This window comes from Tympanuchus pallidicinctus, unplaced genomic scaffold (genome assembly GCF_026119805.1).
Source record: "Tympanuchus pallidicinctus isolate F22 unplaced genomic scaffold, pur_lepc_1.0 scaffold1, whole genome shotgun sequence".
Classification (NCBI taxonomy): domain Eukaryota; kingdom Metazoa; phylum Chordata; class Aves; order Galliformes; family Phasianidae; genus Tympanuchus; species Tympanuchus pallidicinctus.
The window spans coordinates 49760731-49780700 of record NW_026294618.1 but is presented as its reverse complement, the minus strand read 5'-3'; the positions used below and the strand labels follow the sequence as shown (position 1 = coordinate 49780700).

The window sequence follows — 19970 nt, the reverse complement described above, 5'->3', positions numbered from 1 at the left end:
ATTATCGCTGAATTAGCTAGCTATCGTAGAGTGGAAGAAAAATAGCCTGAGTTACCTTGTGGCCTGCTGAAGAATAGACTTTTTAAAGAAACCCACAATAAACCACACTTTTGTTCAATTCATGAGGTTACTTAATCAATCAAATCCTACCCTCAAAATGCAGAATCCAATTCCTATCCAAATAGGCTTTTGTGGTAGTCTGATAAGTGGGATATAATGCCAGAGTACAGCAGTTTATTCTTGAATAGATAGGATGCACCTTAAAATTAATGTTGTTGAAAGAGAAACAAGTGTTGAAAATGTCAGCACTAGAGTGAACTCAGGCTTCAAGGATAAATTCACAAAGGTAATCATCCAGTTTTGTGGATTATAAGGAAAGGAAAACAAATATTTTTCATAGCTACCCTTTCATTCTGTGCATATGGAATCAACAAAACAAGCTGGGAGCATGCTGTCAGCTGCCATGTGAAAACACTGAAGTCAATGATGTTTTGCCAGAAAATAATTTTTCTAATTTATTACTGGCAATTAATAAAAATTCATCATCAAATCCTACAGAGTTATCTAAGTTAACTTTAGCTAATTCATTTATCCATATATCGCAGATCATAGTCTTTCAGTAGCAGCTTTGGAAACACTTATTTCATTGGAACAATAAACAAAAATAACAGGGAGAGGTTGCTAATATCCAAGATGAACTAAAAAGTTTTGATGCTGCAAATTCTGCAGGAGAAAAAAAGAATTTCTATTGTATCTCAATTAGTTACATTGTACTACGTTGCTGGAAATATCTTTTTAATGATGTGTTTAAATGTTTTAGGAGATTTAACAAATGAGAGTCGATTCTCTTGAGGTACAGAATAAACAACATGATTCTATGACTAAGGCACTGCAGACATTTACTAGGAAATATCTGAGACAGCTTAAAGGTATTGCTGCTTCTTGATCTTTTATTAGTGTCTTCTATAGGAGCTACTATCTTTAGCGGAAAGTTGAGTGCCTATGGGTAAACAAATTTTAAATGGCTTCTAGGTGTAGGTTAAGACACTGTCATGTCCCACAAAACACCTGCATATTTTTGCCCAGAGATAGAACACAGATGTTCAAGTGCTTGAGTACTCTGGCAGGGCTGTGGAAGTGGGGACTTTCAATAGAAGGGAACAACAATTGAGGAACATTATCGGATTATGAACCACTATGAGATGGCCAGCCACTGCAGCCTTTTCCAGCATATGGTCTTCTGGTCTCTGAACTCACTGCCTAGCACCATTTACAGTGAGGATGGAGTGTGCTCAAAATGACCCTGTACTGCTTGGCTGCACACACACTACTCTGTGGGATGGGCTCAATATTACACAGAATCAAAAAAGGAGAGTGTTTTACAGCTCATGTTGTTTTCCTAGGTTCAGTAGATACTTATTCATATGTGAAAAGATGCTGAAGGCAATACAGAATTTTTATTTCCTACTGGATTACCAGTGGAATAAATTTAAGTAACTGTCAGTAACAGAAGGTTTAGGATGATTTCCTTCTGAAATTCAAGTGATGCAAAACTTCCCAGACTGTCTGCTTAGAGTGTCCTTGAAAATTCTGGTAGGTCCAGATTCACAAGGTTAAGCTTATCCAATATAGTTGGAAGGACATTTTCTTATTTATACCTAGAGTGACTAAAGATGTAGAGAAAGCATATTCTATCCATTGCTACATTTAGAGCAACAGATAGTTAAGGACTATTTTAATGCATTGTATATTACTCAAGAAGAATAATTAATGAAAGAAAGAAAATACCATGAGACAGTGAAATGTAATTGCTTTAAAGAACAGAATATATTTCCATGTTTTCATACATTCAAAAGAGACAAATAAGCTCTGGCAGAGTCCCTAAGTTTCCACTAAATAACTCCTCAGCAATTGTTCTTAGCTACTTCTGTAGCCCTAATCCACGGGGAAGGTCCAGTCTATATGAAGCACAGACAGCTCCTCAGAAGAGCTGTTATGGCAAATGTGCATTCAGGTAAATGTGATTCAGGAAATAAATTCTTGTGGTTTTTTTTCCTCATTTTATGTAAAATTAAGAGATTTTCACCCATAACCATTTCACCACAGTTGGTGAAATGCTATCAATAGTGCTCTACAGCATTCAAAAGTGAAAATAAAGAAGGATAAGTGAGAATGAAGAAGAGAAAAGTGAAGGAGATTAGAAAATGCCACCTGGTCATAAGCAGGACAGGTCCTATTCATATTACATGCATTATATGACGCTCATAGCATAATGTCATCCTGCCATCAAACTGGGGCCACTAGATGGTACTGCATTATAATTAATAAATATTAAAAAGTAATCTCATAAATACATGCGGTTGTTCTTTTTTTCCTTCTGCAATGTTCTCATGGTATCATTTGAAAGATTTGTAGCAATCTGCATGGCATTATCTCAAGAGATAGACTAGAAACTCCACATAACTGGAACATATAGAAATAATTGTATCTATGTGCACACATTTGTAAATTACCATATAGAATCATCATTTTATCATTCACTACACTCAATTTCATATGTTCCTGTATTCCACGCAGTAACTATTAGATATACATGCATATCCCGTATATGTAAATCAATAGATGTAAATCAATAGGCATATGTATGATTTTTCATGAACTCTACAAAAAACACATTCTCAAATTTTAAAATATAAACATTGCACAATAAGAAAAATCTGGACAAATATTTTTCATATTTTTTGTATACTTTGAGTAATTTTCAATCACAATTTTTTTCACCATAAAAGAGATAAAAATTCACTTTTATCTATGTTAAAATGTTATCTCTCCAGTAGTAAAGCACTTTAAATTTTATGACCACTTACCTTCTAGCTGGCAAAGATCTTGAGGTTTAAAAATTGCTGCAAAACTAAATTATCTGAAACCGTAAGCATACTTAATAGTATCTACCCATGAAACTATCCTCAGAATAACCTAACACTGCTGGTTGCCAGCTCTATTTTCAATTTTCATCTGTTAGATATATGATCAAGCATGTCAAATCTGCCCTGAGTAATAGAAGTGAAAAAATAAAGTCATTTACTTAAAACATTCTGATAGCTATTTATCTGAAAACCCCGGTCAGATTTACCGCTCAAAGGCATTTACCTACAAAGTTAACCAGATGCTTTGAGCTGAAAACTAATTTAATTTCTCTGTTATCTTAACAGGACATCTGTTAAAACAACATCCAAGGAAGGTAATATGTTCAAAATTAAACATCCCGCAGGTTGTTTTAGTAGAGAACGTACTACATTGACATTTAACTGTTAACGACCACTGCCTTACAAAAATAATTAGTAAATGCGAAATCAAAGTAGTATAACAATTATACTAATCGACATAAAGTAACATCAAATGAATTTCTAAGTAGTTCATGTTCAACCTTGTTGCCAAGTTCATTGCTTTGCTACAGCTGACTTACACTGAAGATGAATGATCCATTTCTTTTGTTTCTTTCATTAGCTTCACCGATTCACTATCCCTTTAAAATCACAGTACACTAGCTGCTTAAAGTGCTCAGCACTCATAGCCAACATGTTTTTAAGGAGCATGAGTGACAAGCTATGCAAATCATATCCTGAAGTAATTTGCATTATTGAAGTTAATTTGCATATGGATATAAACTGCACTTCAGAGCTCCTGAGTATCAATCTAAGCAGTGGCATATGAAAGTCAGACAGATAGGTGGAAGAGATCTTGCTAGTGTTCAGATGCTGAAATAGAAAAATACTAGCAGGTATGTAGTTTGCTGGAAAAGTTTGTGGGGACAAATGGACTACTGGAAGGAAATATGGCTCTCATATTTCCTCTCCCCTCCATTTATCCCTACTAGCAATGTAGGACTATTGCAATTTCTCTGTTGGCTGAAACTGCAACAAGCATTGAAACCTCTGGTATTACTTCTCCTAGATAATAAGGATAACTTATCTTTCTGCATTTTCCTTAAGCTATTACTTAGGGTTTTTTTTAATATGTAGATTTTTTTTTTAATATTTGTATAAATACATAAAATACCCTTCAATTTTCTCCCATAATAAAGCATGTGAAGTTGTGAAAAGTGAACTGATTATTTATGACATGATAATTAGATTTTTTCTTTCCTTATGAAGTGTACCAATCTGTAGGCTTCGAAATAAGAATCCATATACAGAACAGTCAAAAAGAAACCTGAAGTACTTCATTTCAGTTGAAAGCAAAAGAGAGGAAATTGAGTAGGAGCACAAATCTTCTCAGAGATACAATGAAAGGACAAGAGGTAATGTCACAGACTGTAGAAACAAAAATTTCAGCTACATATCAGGGGAAAATATTTTACAATGTAAACAGTTTAGAACTAAAGAAGTTGTAGAATTTTTACAACTTAGAATTTTTTAAAACTTGGCTTGCTAAAACTCTGAACAACTTCACCTAACTTTGAATTTGGTACTGTCCTGAGCACGAGGTTCTATCAACTGACTTTTAGTCTCTTACAACACGAATTAGACTGCAAATTTGTGGTGTAAGTTATCTTCTACCTAGGTCCTCTGAAAATAAAGCCTCGTGCTTATTTCCATGGAAATTACAACAGATATAAAGAGCACAACAGCATCATTTGGTAGAGAAAATTCTCAGCTACAAAACACTATTTTTCAAGTCACCATCATTTAGGCACAGCTAACGAACAAAAGCCTGCACGTCACTTTCCAAAAAATCTGCAGCGGATCTGACCCACTGTTGCTGTCAACCACTGCTTATATGCACCACCCACTCACTGTGCTCACATCCACTGTTTGGTCTCCATAAACATTTAGCAAGAGTCGATGAAAGTCAGTGGGTGCAATTTGTTCCACATGGAGGAATTCAATTCTATACCTTTGCTTCATATGTACTTCCATGTCAGATGCCATTTTTTCAGATGGCCCCTCTGCTGCCATCTCTCACACAGCAGAAAAATGTAGTGGAATATTGGTGGGAAGGTTCAATCTCTACTGCCAACTAACACCCACCTCTGATGTCATGGGCCAACATAACAAAAGATGACACACTACTTTAGGAGCAGCTCTCATATTTAGGGTGGGTAGGAGAAAATGTATTAGAAACATTTGATTTCTCTTAAAGCTTCTAGCAGAAAACAAGCTAAATACATACTTTTATTTAGTTTACATTTTAATACCTACAATCCATTCAGTACTTTGTGTCATATTTAGAAGTGAAATTAAGAAATAAGCGGTGGGTTTTTTTGCCTTTTTTTTTTTTTTTAAATCTTTCCTATTCCTTCATGTTCCTGGTCAACTCTGTGCAACTCAGGGAATGACAGAAATCGAAGTAACTTCAGTTGAATACAAATTAGTATTTATCTAAAATAAATATTTTAGATCAGTAGATCTAAAGATCAGTAGAACAAGTGCTAAAATCAGGCTTTCTGTAAAGGTGGTAAGCTACGTAAATATAACTATCAATGTGCTCAGGGTTTCTAAGTGCCATGATTCTGTATGTAAGCTTTCATAACATTCTACATGGATTTATTTTCTTGGAATACAGAAATGAATTACATACTGACCTCTGAGAAGAAAAAAAAATGTGTAATGGCTGTACACAGTAAGAAAAGCACAATATATTTATTTGCTGCCTCTTTATTTAGCTTTTCCTAACTACTGCAATCCATGGAGTATGATGCTGTATGGCAGCATCACTAAATTCCCAAACCCAGTTCATCTTTAAAATAGGCCAAGCTGTATAGAGATTAAGAAAAGTATTATGACCTCATAATTAAGAGCTATATAAAAAAATGAATGCACAGAGAGAGCTAAACTATGCTTATGCAAGCAACCTTAATTCTGGCATTTCTTCATGCTATAGCATTTGACATTCAGACACTTAACTTTTCTGTTAGAAATACAGAAATATAAAAACTTATAACCTTATGTGTTAATATATTAAATGTAATCTTTCAATATTACTTGGAAAAATTAAGGGATGTGTCAAGAAACCCAAACAGAAACTACGTCAACTGCAACTGTGAAAGCACATACAAACTGTTCTTGGTCACATTCACATGGAACCAAGGACACTACAGTGAGAGGAGAGCTCCTGCATCTGGTCACACAGGTGGGGTCACACACAAGATCCCTAAGGGTTGGGATGAGAGCATGTGCATAAGGGCTGCTCTGGACCCCGATCCTAATTGATTCCCCTTATCCAGCACCATGAGTCTGTCTTGTGTCTCAGTAACAGGCAGCAGCACGTCTACCTATCCTCACTTAAAATTTTAGCCATGCATTTTTCGCAGAAAAGAAGGCCAATAAACTAAGAATGGGAGTTCAGTATATCTTATTCTGCTTCTTTGCTGCTTGTGGGATCCACAGGCATCATTAGTAGAAGCTTTTAAAAGCCTTGAAGCAAATGGTGCTCTTTCTTCATTACATGACCATTTGCAGAACTCTCTATTGAGGGTCTTTATTCAGACATTGTAGCTTATCACACAGATGCAAATGAGACTTCTGCCTGAAGAAGGTCAAAAGTGCTGGGCATACTGTTAACTTTTTAGATTCTTTTTTATTTTTTATTTTTCTTCCAAGGCAGCTGAATCTAGTTCCTTGTTTTCTTTCCTGGTATATTTAAACAAGTCATTGAATTACCACAGTTTCTCATATATGCCTTCTATTATTTTTCCTTTTTTTTCATTTCACTAGTGTACTTCAGATTTGTTTCGTTTAAGAGGAAAGGTTATGCTTTTCATATGATACACTGACTTAGCCACTGGCCAAACTAAATACGACTACTTAGAGATCCCAAAAGCTTAAAGTCTTACTTATACTGAGAATGGCACTCACCAAAAAATCATAGTAACACAGGCTAATTAAATATTATTGAAGTGTGACACTGAAAAGTAAGTCTCAGAAGTCGGCTCTCTAGCTATTCACACACAGATCCATATAATAAGGTTAAGAAAAACTGATTGCATTTTCTTTGTTAGAAATCTTCTCAGACATAAATATTTCAGCTTTCTGTGAAAGAGCATTAGCAAAGACATTAACTATGCTTGAAAGTTGGAAAATACTTAGAGTGTGACACCATTTTCCACAGCATACATATGACTGTAATGGTAGCATGTAAACAGACTTGTATGGCTATTCACTAATGAGTCTTGAGCCTTCACAGCCTCTTCAGACAGTACTATCTTACGGTTCTAAAAATTTCTGAGTCCTTACAGGCCCATTACATTGTAATAAGGAAAAGTCGTAAAAATGTCATGACCTCCTGTCTGCATAACTTGTTTAAAAAGTGTATTTTAATAAGGTATGTTAACAATTTAAATAAGATTTTCCCATTGTATCCATAGATAAGGCGGAAAAATTTGTATACATACACATAGAATAGAAGCTGTTCTCAAAACTTTCGGAAAAGGAAGCTTTTCTGTTCCTTGGCAGAAAGCTATAAATTATACATATAAAAATAAACTATACCCAGTTGAACTATTATTAGGCTGTAATTTTAACCTATCAATTGCTAAAACCATGCTGTGCAGGCTCCTCTCTTATGGTTTACAGCCTCAGAGGCATCCCTCTGGTACTTATTTAAAGGTTATTTTTTATTCTCTATTTAGAACCATTTCAGACCCAGAGCTTTTTTTAAGGTTCTATGTGCCATTTCAAACATAAAAAAAATACATGGGAGTACCATTACAGATTTTAAGCTGCAGTTACTCCCTGATGAGAATATAAACAATAAAGGAGATTCAGTGCAAGACCTGTGAACATAACTGAGAAACAAAGATAAAAATGTTCCGTTTCATTAGACGTCTACTTATACTAAGCAGTTTGAGCCTTTTAAAGATCTAGAATATGAGGATAAGTTTTGTCTGTCCAAATAGTTGAGTGTCTTTCTATTGTACACATATTTCTAAGACCTAAATCTTGCAAGATATTTGATTATTTGGAGACATTTAGGTGTACCACACACAGCTGGAAAGGAGAAGAGAAAGTTGTTTCACATGTGAATTAGGACTTCTGTAGGCAATGAGTCAATCTATAACCATTTCCAAAATCTGTTTTCAGTTTACTTTTGCTTTTCTTCCTCTCGTCAGTAATGCTACTGGCCTGAAAACCAGAAGTGGAGAAATGTACTTGACTGGATATTCTCAGGCAGATCACATCCAACTAAATAATGCCTCTATAGACCAAAGAAACAGTTTAACTGCAGCCAAATATATACCTCAAGTACATGGTTGCTTGAGAAAGACCAGATCACACAGTTCAACTCTTCAGAAACAAACAGTTCCAGGTGTAGGCATTGTTGTCTGGTCTGATTTCGTTCCAAGCAGCAATTACCAGTGTTCTTAAGCTAATTTTATTCTAATTTAAATACTGTCAGTAAAAACAGGTGTTTTTAGTTTCTACTTTCTTTCCCATCTCCTTTCACTTCCCAAGACATTATGAGCATCCCAACGTTAAACAACGCAGGTGGTTGAAATGAGCAGGTGGAGAAGATGGGATGAGTGCAATAGTACAACAGGTGCTGGGTTTGTTACAAACATCAGTTCACTTAGCAATAAAGAAAACATTCTGAGTCAATAGAAGACACTATAGGCAAAGTCTTGTATTTACTACATGTTTGCCAAGATCTTAATGAAGCTGCTCTTATCTGAAGGAGTAAACCCCCAAAAGTGTAACATTGGTTTACCTGCAGAAAATTATTTTAATGCCTCAGGAAATGACTTTCTTTTGACGACGCAAGTCTAAACAATCCCAGTTTCCACCATTTTCTACAATCTGGGACAACATATAAGTATGGAAGTATCTTTACCTCATTCATTCTTCCTATAAAAGTGTTAACTGCATCATAACACATCAGTAACTCACAAAGGATCAGAGAATTATACCTGTAACTTACAGTTGGTCTAAATACTCTTTACTCAGAAAAGGCAATTAAATACGTGAGTTGAGAGATGAATGTAGTTTCTTTCACAAGTAGAATTCTCCTTGCTGGTCAGTTCACACCACTGTGAACATAACTCAGCACAGGCTGCAATATTTAGGCTAAGTCAAAGCTTATTACCATTGCTAATCTATTATCCCACCATTTGCCAGTCCTCTGGGTTCACTTTAGAAAGAGAAGGTTTTGGTTTGAGATCCTGGTTTGAGTGCATTAACAATTACCACATTACGTGTTATCACTTACAGTATCAATAAAACCATATAAATACGTCATTCTTTTTAAAAATATATATGTTTTTCCTGTAGGTTTTTTTTTGTTTGTTTTTTTGTATTTTTTTTTACTGTACTGAAGCCCTCAGTCATAATATTTGTATAAGGAGTACAAGGTTAAAAAAAAAACATTGCTAGAGCCAAATAAAAATCTATTCTAGCACTTCAGTTTATATTTTAATGAGAGATGATACTTTCTTTTATAATTATTATGCTGTGGTACAAGACCCCTGGAAGGAATCCAGCTAAGTAAAAGCAAGCTGAATAGTAAGAAATAAAAGTAATAAAAAAAATTGTTTACTATTGAGATAATAATCTTTTGTATTTGTGAAATCACTAATTTGCATTTCTCATCCAGATGAAATTTATGTCACAAATCGTATTTCAAACAAGGAAGGAAAACAAGTGAGGTATTTTTCCTTTAAAAGTCACAAGCCATTGTTGTGGTGGGCATCAGAAGATGTCTAGGACTGAGGTTTTAAACATATCCAGAATACTCTAAATTTCCATCATACTATCCCAGTGATTAATACAGAAGAGACAACCTTTGAACTGAAGCTAACTGATGCTAACACAGTACCCATAGTTTAAATGTATCTGATAGTAAATTACCTTTGAAAGGTCTCCAGCCTCCAAATAGAAGCAGATAACAAACACGTTCCATGAAACCCAAAGGATCAGCCAGACAGCATACTGTAGAAGAGAGAAATGATGCATTAGTAATTTTACAGTCAGCTTAATTAACAGTACTTTGCTAGACCCTCAGTTCAATCCAATTCAAAAACAGACAGTAGGTACTGTGCACATGAATAAAATGTTACATATAAAAAAGAATCAAAAATAAATTCTTGTCTTTTACAGACACAGTCTAGCATGAACTAATGAGTACTTGGTCACACCACAAAATCTGTATATGAAAAAACAGATCGTAGACCTGATAATTCAAATATGAGACTAATCTCAATCTCTTGCTTTTCTGCTCTCTGTGACACTGCCAAGGGAACATGGAGTTGTGTCAGGAGAGGGGCAAGTGTGGGTTAGGGAAAGGCTCAGCCTGAGCGGGCAGTGGGCACGGCCCTGAGCTGCTGGAATTCACAGTGTGTTGGGACAATGCTCTCAGACATAGGGTTTGGACTTTAAGTGGTGCTGTGTGGAGCCGGGGGTTGGACTTGATGAGCCTTGTGGGTCATTTCCAACTTACATTACCGTACTTCACAACACTTCAGTTTTATTCTTTATATTAATTAATATTAATTAATATTTATATTAATTAATTAATTCTGTACTCTCAAGAATACATATATACATTTTGGTTATTTCTACAAAATACGTAGAGATTTTCCTCAGTTGTAACAGCTATATATATAAACATATTTTACGATATTCCAAGACACAATTAAAAATTATTCAGGAGCTCCCTCAGGAGCAAACTGTTTTTAACTGCCATTTTCTCTTTTGTTGCTTTTAGGTTTAGCTACAATGTATAGCATGAGTATTCATGCTCAGAATTTGTTCACTGGTGGTTACTGAAATCCTTATTTGCGTATATTCATGTGAGTAATGGAGTATATTTTTCCTCCTTCTGTCCAATACTTTAATATTATTTTCTATTCAGAACACCTCACATACTGGGATTGGAAACTTCATTTCTTTTCTGTACCTCTGGAGGATACTGGCTAACAAAGTTTGAACTGCTATTGACACTGTTAAGAGCAACAACTTTAACAACCTTTGGATGTACAGCTGGTTTTCTAATGATTGTTGTCACTATCCTCTAGTTATTCATAATTCAACTCTGCATGTTTTCTAAATTCATTACGCTCATGGTACTGTGTATGCATGAAATACAATGACAAAGATGTGACACGATTCTCTGCCCGTTACAGATGAAGGTTACTTCCTCATTTTATATTAGCAACCCATTTCTGTCAAGTATTTATAGAATTAATGTTTGGTTGTCTTTTCTCTAAAATGAACTAGTTAAATTTTGCTAAGCTACCGTTCTCGATTATGTTTAGCATTATTGGGATTTTTCTGCTTTCCTTTATTCTACCTCACCAACTGATGAAGCAGACAACACTTTAGAATATATGATTTTGTAAGAAGTAGATAGTGTATATCTAACCATTGTTTGTCATGAATGATGATCTCATTCTCTAAATTCAGCAACAACTTATGTGGGATTCTTCTTGCATTTCTCTTTGAAGTGCTGTTTTTTTTGCATCAGATTCAATGCCTTTAATGCCTCAGATTTGTGGTGTTTTTTTTTTGTTTTTGTTTTTAAAGGAAATATTAAGTCCATTAATTTGAATTAAGTTACTATGTTTCAAAGTCCATTAATAGCAAAACTTGATCATGCCATTTTTCACTTGATTCTAAATACTGTAAAAACGCCCCTATGCACAGCACATTTAGCAGAAAATTCCAAGGCACTTTGGAGCTGCATCTATTAGCAAACAGTCGTACGTTTATATGAAGAAATGAAAGTTCTCTTTGCTGTTATATAGTCTACTTCCTTTTACAACCACATCTCCATTCCCTCTAAAAGGAAAATTTATGTCTTTTAGATATACTTTTTTAATTATCATCTGCTATAATTGGACTACAGATGAGGTTTAAAATATCTTTTAACTGTATTTTTTAAAATTGCTTCCTTTTGAAATGTTATATAAGTGTTTGCTGCCTGAATCCTGTGAATAAACTGAATATAATTATCTCGAAATACAAGAATGCTTCTGCTTCCCACTGCTTCTTATTTCAGGTGCTTCAGATCTAACCTATCTCTTATCTCTTATCTCTCTGGATCACGTGCAGTCACAAATGCCTCTTGTCGTCTATGTGTTTCAGCAAACTGCTACAGAAATTCAGCTCTGAAGGTCTGTGACAATGAACAAATCCCTGTGGTACTCTCTATTATATGTATCTAATTAGAAACACAATTTTTTATAAGGGTTCATCAGAGGGCTATAGATGGTTGTTGTTTTTTTTTTCCCCCCTCATATGTAAGAGCTCAAGACAGCTGCATTATCTGACAGAAGCATTATCTGACAGAAGCCACCATGGTGTTACAACAGTCATATTTCAAAAAGAAAAGAACCTTGATTGAACGCACTTGACCAAGCATGAGATACTGACAGGAGGTATAGCAGTGACAACACTGCTTATTATTTTTATGGAAATATGTGATTTAAAGTGGTATAGCTGGAATGCTAAGCTGAAGCTTAAAATTACCTTTTTTAAGCAAAGTTGTAGCCAATATATAAAAGGTATTTCTTTCCAGAAAAGAAATTATATATATAAGAAAGCTCTCAATATTAGAATATTTACCATTCATTGAAAAAAAAAAAAAAGAAAAAAAGTATTATAACAATCTATGAGGGATTACGAGAAGAATGACTTCATGATTTATTGATACCATGTAACTTTCAAGTTTGAAAGTTTGCTGTTAATTATCACAAAATATCCTAAGGTGCCTTTTCACTCTTCTTAGTAAGAGGAGATCTGAAGTATTAAAATTCCTGTAATGGTACTAATGTATATAACTCTCTTCACATTTCAAAGTTGGTTGAGGTTCACCATCTCCAGTTTACTAAAAGTGAAAATGATGGCCACAGAAATTAAATAACTAGACGTAATTTCATAAACCAATTGGAAAAATGGTGGTGAGGACACCAGAACTGAAGTTCAAGATAACCCACTACTGCCTTTGATACAGACCTGGTCACCCAGAACTGTGTGGTTACTTTGGCTGAAAGAGAAATACGTCGTGTACTTTCCAAGTACAGACTGTAAGCAACTCTGATAGCTGTGAGCTAATTTAAATTTAAACTTTCTTCTCACCTTTACCAAATCTTTACCTTACATTTCTATTACACTCCAATAGCTTTTGGATATGCGAGTCAATTTCAATCACATTTGACTAAAAGATACAAGGGCTCCAGACCTAGAAGATGTTACCTTATGCAATTCAAAAGCAGCAGTAAACTGAATCATTATTTGATTAGTGATTTGCTAGATATTTTCTTTCTACAAATGTATATAACTTTAGTCTTAGGTTTCTCCAAAGCTGAAAATAGAATACCTCAGACAGTTTCATATTTAATTCAGGAGAAGAAAACAAAACTAAAACCAAAGAATTAAACCTTAAGAGCATGTCTAAAATGAAATGACATTTACTGTAGGAATTAAAGATTGGATTATTTTTGCTACCTAGGCAACAGTACTTGAGTTGTTCAAAGATCAACCTGAATCCAGCATCTTTTCCCAGTAACACAGTAACAATTGTCCGCAATTATCATTATCTTTGCTTCTGAAGTTATTTTCCTTTAATTTCCCCTGGCTAGGAAAATATATCACTTAAAACCACAGTTTTTAAACTTATCTTTCTTTATCTTTAAGTCATGTCTGATAACAAGTAGAATTCTTGTCATCAACATGCTATCTGAAGTTAATGATAACGTTTGATTCATTTGATTAATCTCTGAGGTGTCTGTATCTTTGCTTATCTTCAAAAAGTCCCTCTGAAACAGAAAAAGCTAATATTTGGTAGAGACACTCCTAAACAGGAACCCCCTTTGATTAATTACAGTAAACTTTTGTGCTGTTGTCTAAACCTCTTCAGAATCAAAAAGCAGAAGTTCCATTTTTCTTGTTTCCTCTTTCCTGAGATGAGTAAAAAACCTCACCCAGACTCACTCAGGAGAAAGCCATCCAATTTGGCAATCACAGCAGCCTGCAGGGTGACCTCACACGGCCATCTAGTAGGCACCATTCTCTAATTTAATATGCACCTTGTGCTCTTTCTTTTCCACTGCCAGAGTCTTTACCCTGAGAAATTACATAGCAGACAAAGGTTCAGGCATTGTGGTACTTCACTGAGTCCAGCCCTCGTGGCTGGAAGGAACCAACCTTCAGCAAGAAGCTTCCAGTGCTGAGAAATGTTAGGGACCACTGCATCTCCAGATAGTAATCAGGAGCAAAATCTGCACCCAGGAGAGATTTAGTTATTGAATACATATCTGCTTAAAGAAAAAACATTACTCTCAGCAACCAAACACAAATAGCAACCACGCTCTGCTTTTAATGATCTAGATGAAAGTCTTTCCTGCACAGCAGTTATCTACAGTCCACAATGAACAAGAGCTCAAGGCCAAAGCCAGTAGCCTTGACAACAAATAGCAATGTTCTTGGCAGCAGAGGACTTTAAGCAACGAAGCCAACTTCAAAGTTATTCTCTTCCTTGAATGTACTAGCAAGATCTTGTGGAATGACAGAACTCTCTGAATCTTTTCATCGTTCGTTAGTTGCCACTTGTAGCTTGCACTAGTTTTGCTTGACTGAATTCTTCATATCACCAGGACTCGGGTTTTTCTTGCTGTTTTTCACTTTTTTAATCAAGGCTACATTGCCAGAGCACTGTCCATCTTTATGAGTTTCTGTTGACAAGCTAATATGTATTGATTTTGTAGGATATATTTCTGAGTAGTTGGAGTTTTCCTATTCAATCTATAATGACGGTCCATTTTGTATACTTGAGTTTATCAAGGAACATTTTAACCCTCCAACATTACTAAGTTTTGCCTTTTCACCCTTCCGTCAGTTATAAATGAATATGTATTTTCACCTTCCCTTTGCTTCCTCGGGTAAAAAAAAAAAAAAAGGAAGAAAAAAATATTATGATGTTTTACTTTATCTACATTACACTTTAATTACTGTCCTCTGTCAAACCCAACGGACAGCTACTGAACTGTCAAGTACATCAGAACTGGTCAACAACAAAAGGAAAATTACTGTTGGATTGGTTTTTTACTCCTAAGCTATCACTGCTCGCAGATACAGAGCAAGTGCTGCTTAAAATTTCTTCCTGGAGGCTTCTATACATCCACTGGCTGTATTTAAGAATTCAAGCTCCTTGGACTCAGTTATATGCTCTGACTTTATATAGAAATGTATTAACTCTATTTTTACTTAAATGTGTGTGGGAAGGATTTTTAAGCATAAAAGGCAAGAAAAAAGCTGAGGCATGCTTTGGTCAGGTTACAAACAGATGAAGGGACAGCCCAGGGCTCAGCACAGTGCTGTGATGTCCACTCACCCCTTCCCTTTTAACTGACAGCCAAGAGGTAATCACTTGGGTGGGACTGACTTCATTTCTTTTATCTTTTACTATTTTATTTCCATTTTCTGATGTGCCAGAAACATAGAATGCATAGTAGAGAGTCACTTTTTCTGAAGACGTAGTTCCAACTCCTGCACAAGAGAAGCTGGTTTTCTATAGAGCACATTACTGCCAGTGGCACCATCTGCCCACATTTAGATGTCTGCAGTGCAGATGTCCTCCTCTGAGCAATGTCTAGATCCCCATTACAGTCAATTGAGAGGAAAGGCACTTCCAGGACTGAGTTCATTTCTCAACATCTGACACAGATCATTCCACCCCTGCTGTCTGGAAAGCTGAAGTCCTTTGAGGCAAAATTCCCAATGTCACAGAAGCCCATTAGAAATCTCAAACCTGTGACATCAAAATTGAAACAGAAACACAGTGTGCAATGCAGACACTCACTGCCTTTCTTCCATGCAAACAAAAAGAGCAAATAATTTTAAATATCAGCAGTTTAAAATATTCACAAAGGACTTCTGAAGAGATATCTTTTAAGAACTACTGTTCTTTGTATCCTAAGCATACTAATGCTCCATTACTGTTTTAACTTGATTCACTCATCTGTCCATTTTCTTTTTCTTAGATTCAAAGCTCTTTAGGTTTTAGTGGAAAAGCTTGAGAATAATATGGCACACCTCCTTTTGGGTACTGAATTGTTTTTTTTTTTCAACATTCAACTGTACAATCAAAATATAACACCACAGAGAAAATACAAAATTTCCATTCAAAAATTCTGTGAAAAACTTAGAAGATGTATCTGCCCATTTATAAAAACTTCATGAGAAAGATGCACAATATGACCCCAGTGCCATCACTCTGTTCATCATAAATGTTTACTTTTTGTACAGTGCTCAAGGGATGAATGCCCAAAACATAAAAATAAGCCCATAGAAATAGATAAGTTATCATTTTCTACAGTTCAGTCAGCTTACCATGAACTGTTCTAACATTCTTCTTAGAGATCAGAAGCACAAATTTTTTTGTTTTTGCTTTCTTGTTTCTTCTCAATCCATACATGGACATAAATAGGTTTAAGAGGGCTCATGGCCCTCTTAAAATGTATTTCGTCTACTGAAAAAAAGCAAGATGAGGCAAAAATCTTAACAGGATGTGCTTATTTTATCTTTCTGACTTACAAGAACATATTTAATTGGTTTTACTATACTTATCATTCAATTCCTATATTTCTTTTGACCAGATCTTTGTTTTGAAACATAACAGCAAGAAGAAACTTTAAATATTCATACACAATTTATTGCAACTCAGTAAATATCCATCCAGCTGCATGCACATCTTAAATATATTCATGGATGGACAGATATGTGACTCACCCAGTTTGTTTGGTTGTTTTTTAATCATTCTATTATTTGCTTGTGTGATAGAGATTAAAAAAATCTCTCAAAACAGAAATGACTAATTAAATCCAAGTAACAGGAAAACAACAAACAAATGATTTTCACTTAAATAGAGCTGCAAACGGTAGCTTTAAATCAGAATTATAGAAAAATCTCTGCTTTTCAAAACACAACTTCAGTTGTTCAAGTGATGCTGAACCCTAACATTAGGCTGTTTTGATCCTCTTCCACCCTTCTAGTTCAATTTCAACATAAATCGACCAGGGTCTACCTCAAGAGCTTCTTGCACTAGAAATCAATGTTGTAAGAGGTCTAAAAACCTGTAATTCTAGATTAATATTTCATACAATTTCAAAGCTATCTCTCGCAGCTTATTTTATTTATTTGAGCAGTTCTTATCAACTATTAAATTTATGTTGTAGTCAACACAGAAAGAAACTAAAATTGTGATTTTTTAGCCTGTTTGGTTTCCCAGCATGAGGGCTAGAACTATTTTGACAAAAATTTCTGAAACTCTGCTATCTCATCCAATCTTAAGATACTGTTTGAAGTCCTGAATTCTCTCAGAGTTTGTGTGTGTGACAGTGACCAGTATAGTTATTGTTTCCAACAGAATTAGGTGGAACTCATGCTGCTGAGCAACCAGACCTTGGTAGGAGCGTTATTTCTCTCTCCTACTTGAACTACAAGAGGTGCAGTCACAGAAAGGCAGCGAGGAATTCTTGCCTAGATAAAAACAAACATGAGTAACCTAATGAGAAGTGTTTCTCTGGAAAGGTGGGAGTCCTGGACACTGGCCCCTGTAATTTCCTCAGACAGTGTCATTTGTAGAGCTAAAAGTAAAGTGAGTTCTTCCTTGGTGCCTCTGGATCTTTCAGAAATACTTTTAATGAAAAATTGTGATAATTCAGACATTGAACAGTTTATTTTAATGGAGGTTTTAGAAGCTGTGTGCATTTAAGCTCCTTATTAAAAATACAAATCAGTACACAAAGAATTGTGTACGGGGGTTGGACACGATGATCTCTGGAGGTCCCTTCCAACCCCTACAATTCTGTGATTCTGTGAATTCCTCCAGTGTTCAGTTTTAACAGAATGCAAAAAAAATAGAATCAATAGATACTGTTGCTAGGAAGAAGACTCCAATGACATTTATCTAGATTCTTTTATTGATGCCCCAGTATTTGAGTGTCAATTGCAACTATTTATAAAGAGAATCCATCTCTCTCAGTGCAAACATCAAAATCTTGCTAAAACTAAGCAATGTACAAGATCTTTTTTTGATAAAATGAGAGATTCATACACAGCTATCCAGTTTTCTTTTCCCCCTTCAATTTTCTTTGACAGAACACTTCAACACTCAAAGCAAAGGGGAGTGCTGCCCTGAGTTCACACGCTTTTAATTTAATCATTGTTGTTCATATGCCAAGGAATACTTAATTAAAAAAAAAGTGCTTCATCTACCTCTCTCTGATTTTTTACCTGTAATATATAAATTTTCAAAAATTCCTAAGATAACTTCAAAATTCTGAAAAAAAAAAAAAATTGGGAACTGGTGCAGAAGCTTCGGAGAGCTTGTGGTTCAGGGTTGGGGAAAGTATCACAGACTTCAAAAAAACCACTGGCTGGTGGCTCTGTTTTGGGAGGCTGCTGGCTGTTACTGCAAAGGTCACCTCCCAGTCTTTGGAGAAAACAAACATAGTAGTAGGCCCTACAAAGTGTTCAGCTTTAAAGGGACCACCAGCTAGCACAGCTGTTGAGGAGTAATTGTCCTGTGGAGCCTGAAATTTATTCCCTGTTTATGAATGGAATGGATGAAGCCAAATTATGGATACATAAAAACTAGCTTCCTAAAATCGTATGGTGAGCACAGGGTTAGATGCCTCCTTGTGTATGGAGGGAATACCTGTGTGATTGCCACAGGGTCTGTGACTGCCTTATTGAGCAACAACAGTGAGACATATGGAGGGTAGACAGTAGAGTAAGGATGTCTCAGTTCCTTGCTTCTTTCTGGTACAGTTGATTGGCAAAACTATTTGATTTGCATATTGAAATTGCAAGGTTTTAAATCAGAATAGCTTTTTAAAATCTTGAGAAAATTCAATGAGACGAAGAAATCTGAAGCTATAGCAGTAAAAATAAATTCTCATAAATCACTCACTCTTATAGAATATTCAATGCAAAATGGGCTTCATTTTCTAGTTTATTTGGGAAAATTTAACACTGTTTCTGTCTAAATATAGTTATCACTCAACAAAACCAGATAGCATACATTCAGAGAAGTTGTATTCTAAAAATATTTTCTTTAGTAGTTAATCAATGCCTGATCTTACCTAAATGCACCAGAAAACATTACAGTTTCATTTTTTATTGCCTGAGTTACAAGATTTCCTGAGGAAGACTATATCTGGTTCTGCATGTTTTGCTTATTATTCAGGAATAAAAGGAAAACTTAATATTGGCCTATGTTAGAGAGATTCCTTTCCATCACTTCCAATTGTACAAAAAAAAGCCAAAGATATTGCATGTAGTAGCACCTTTCAGTTCAGAGAATACACTAGTGATGGAACCAAGTAATTCTGCAGTACAGCTTTGTTTATATATAGATAGATAGACTGGAAAAATTATTTTTCATAGAGGTGGGTACTATCAAAGATTAGCATAGTGTTCCTTATGGCTTCAGGTCTCTTTCATTCATGTCATAGTCCTCAAGCCCTTCTTTTTTTGGCTAAAATTATGTTCATCACATTTCCCTGACTGTATCTGATTTTATTTTTCTGAAAGTACATGTTACTTCTCTCCACTGTGCATCTCAAATACCCATCACAGTATTTCCTCTGCCCTTCCTCTGGAGCACCAGTGTTCAGCTCTGTTTTGTGTGAGATTATGTACTTGTTTTGGATTGGGAAAGATTATTTCTTCTGTTTCCTTTGCTTTTAGCCTTCTTGTCTCTGGTCTTCAAGATCAGGTATTCTCAAAAAGTTATTTATAATTTAAAACAGGAGAGATTTTTCAAAGATCATCCAGGAGCAAGGCTGGCATGTCTGTAACTACAGATGCAAAAAAAAAACAAAAACAAAAACAAAACCAAACCAAAAAAAACCACTCAGGACATTTAATCGTTAAGACATCACTGACTGGGAAGCATGCCACCAACATCCACACTTGATGCACATACATTGTCTTTTGGCTATCTACAGCAATGCCCATCTGTTTCAATGGCAC

At 35.3% G+C, this 19970-nt stretch overlaps 1 protein-coding gene across 2 annotated transcripts in view; it reads right to left on the bottom strand.

Annotated features, from left to right (window-relative positions):
• Nucleotides 1-19970, bottom strand: part of NKAIN2 (sodium/potassium transporting ATPase interacting 2) — a 508528-nt gene that overhangs the window by 228912 nt on the left and 259646 nt on the right. For both annotated transcript variants that reach the window (XM_052677954.1, XM_052677964.1), the window contains exon 3: nucleotides 9843-9923. In XM_052677954.1, the coding sequence (XP_052533914.1) occupies nucleotides 9843-9923 (81 nt within the window). The remainder of the gene's footprint in view (nucleotides 1-9842; nucleotides 9924-19970) is intronic.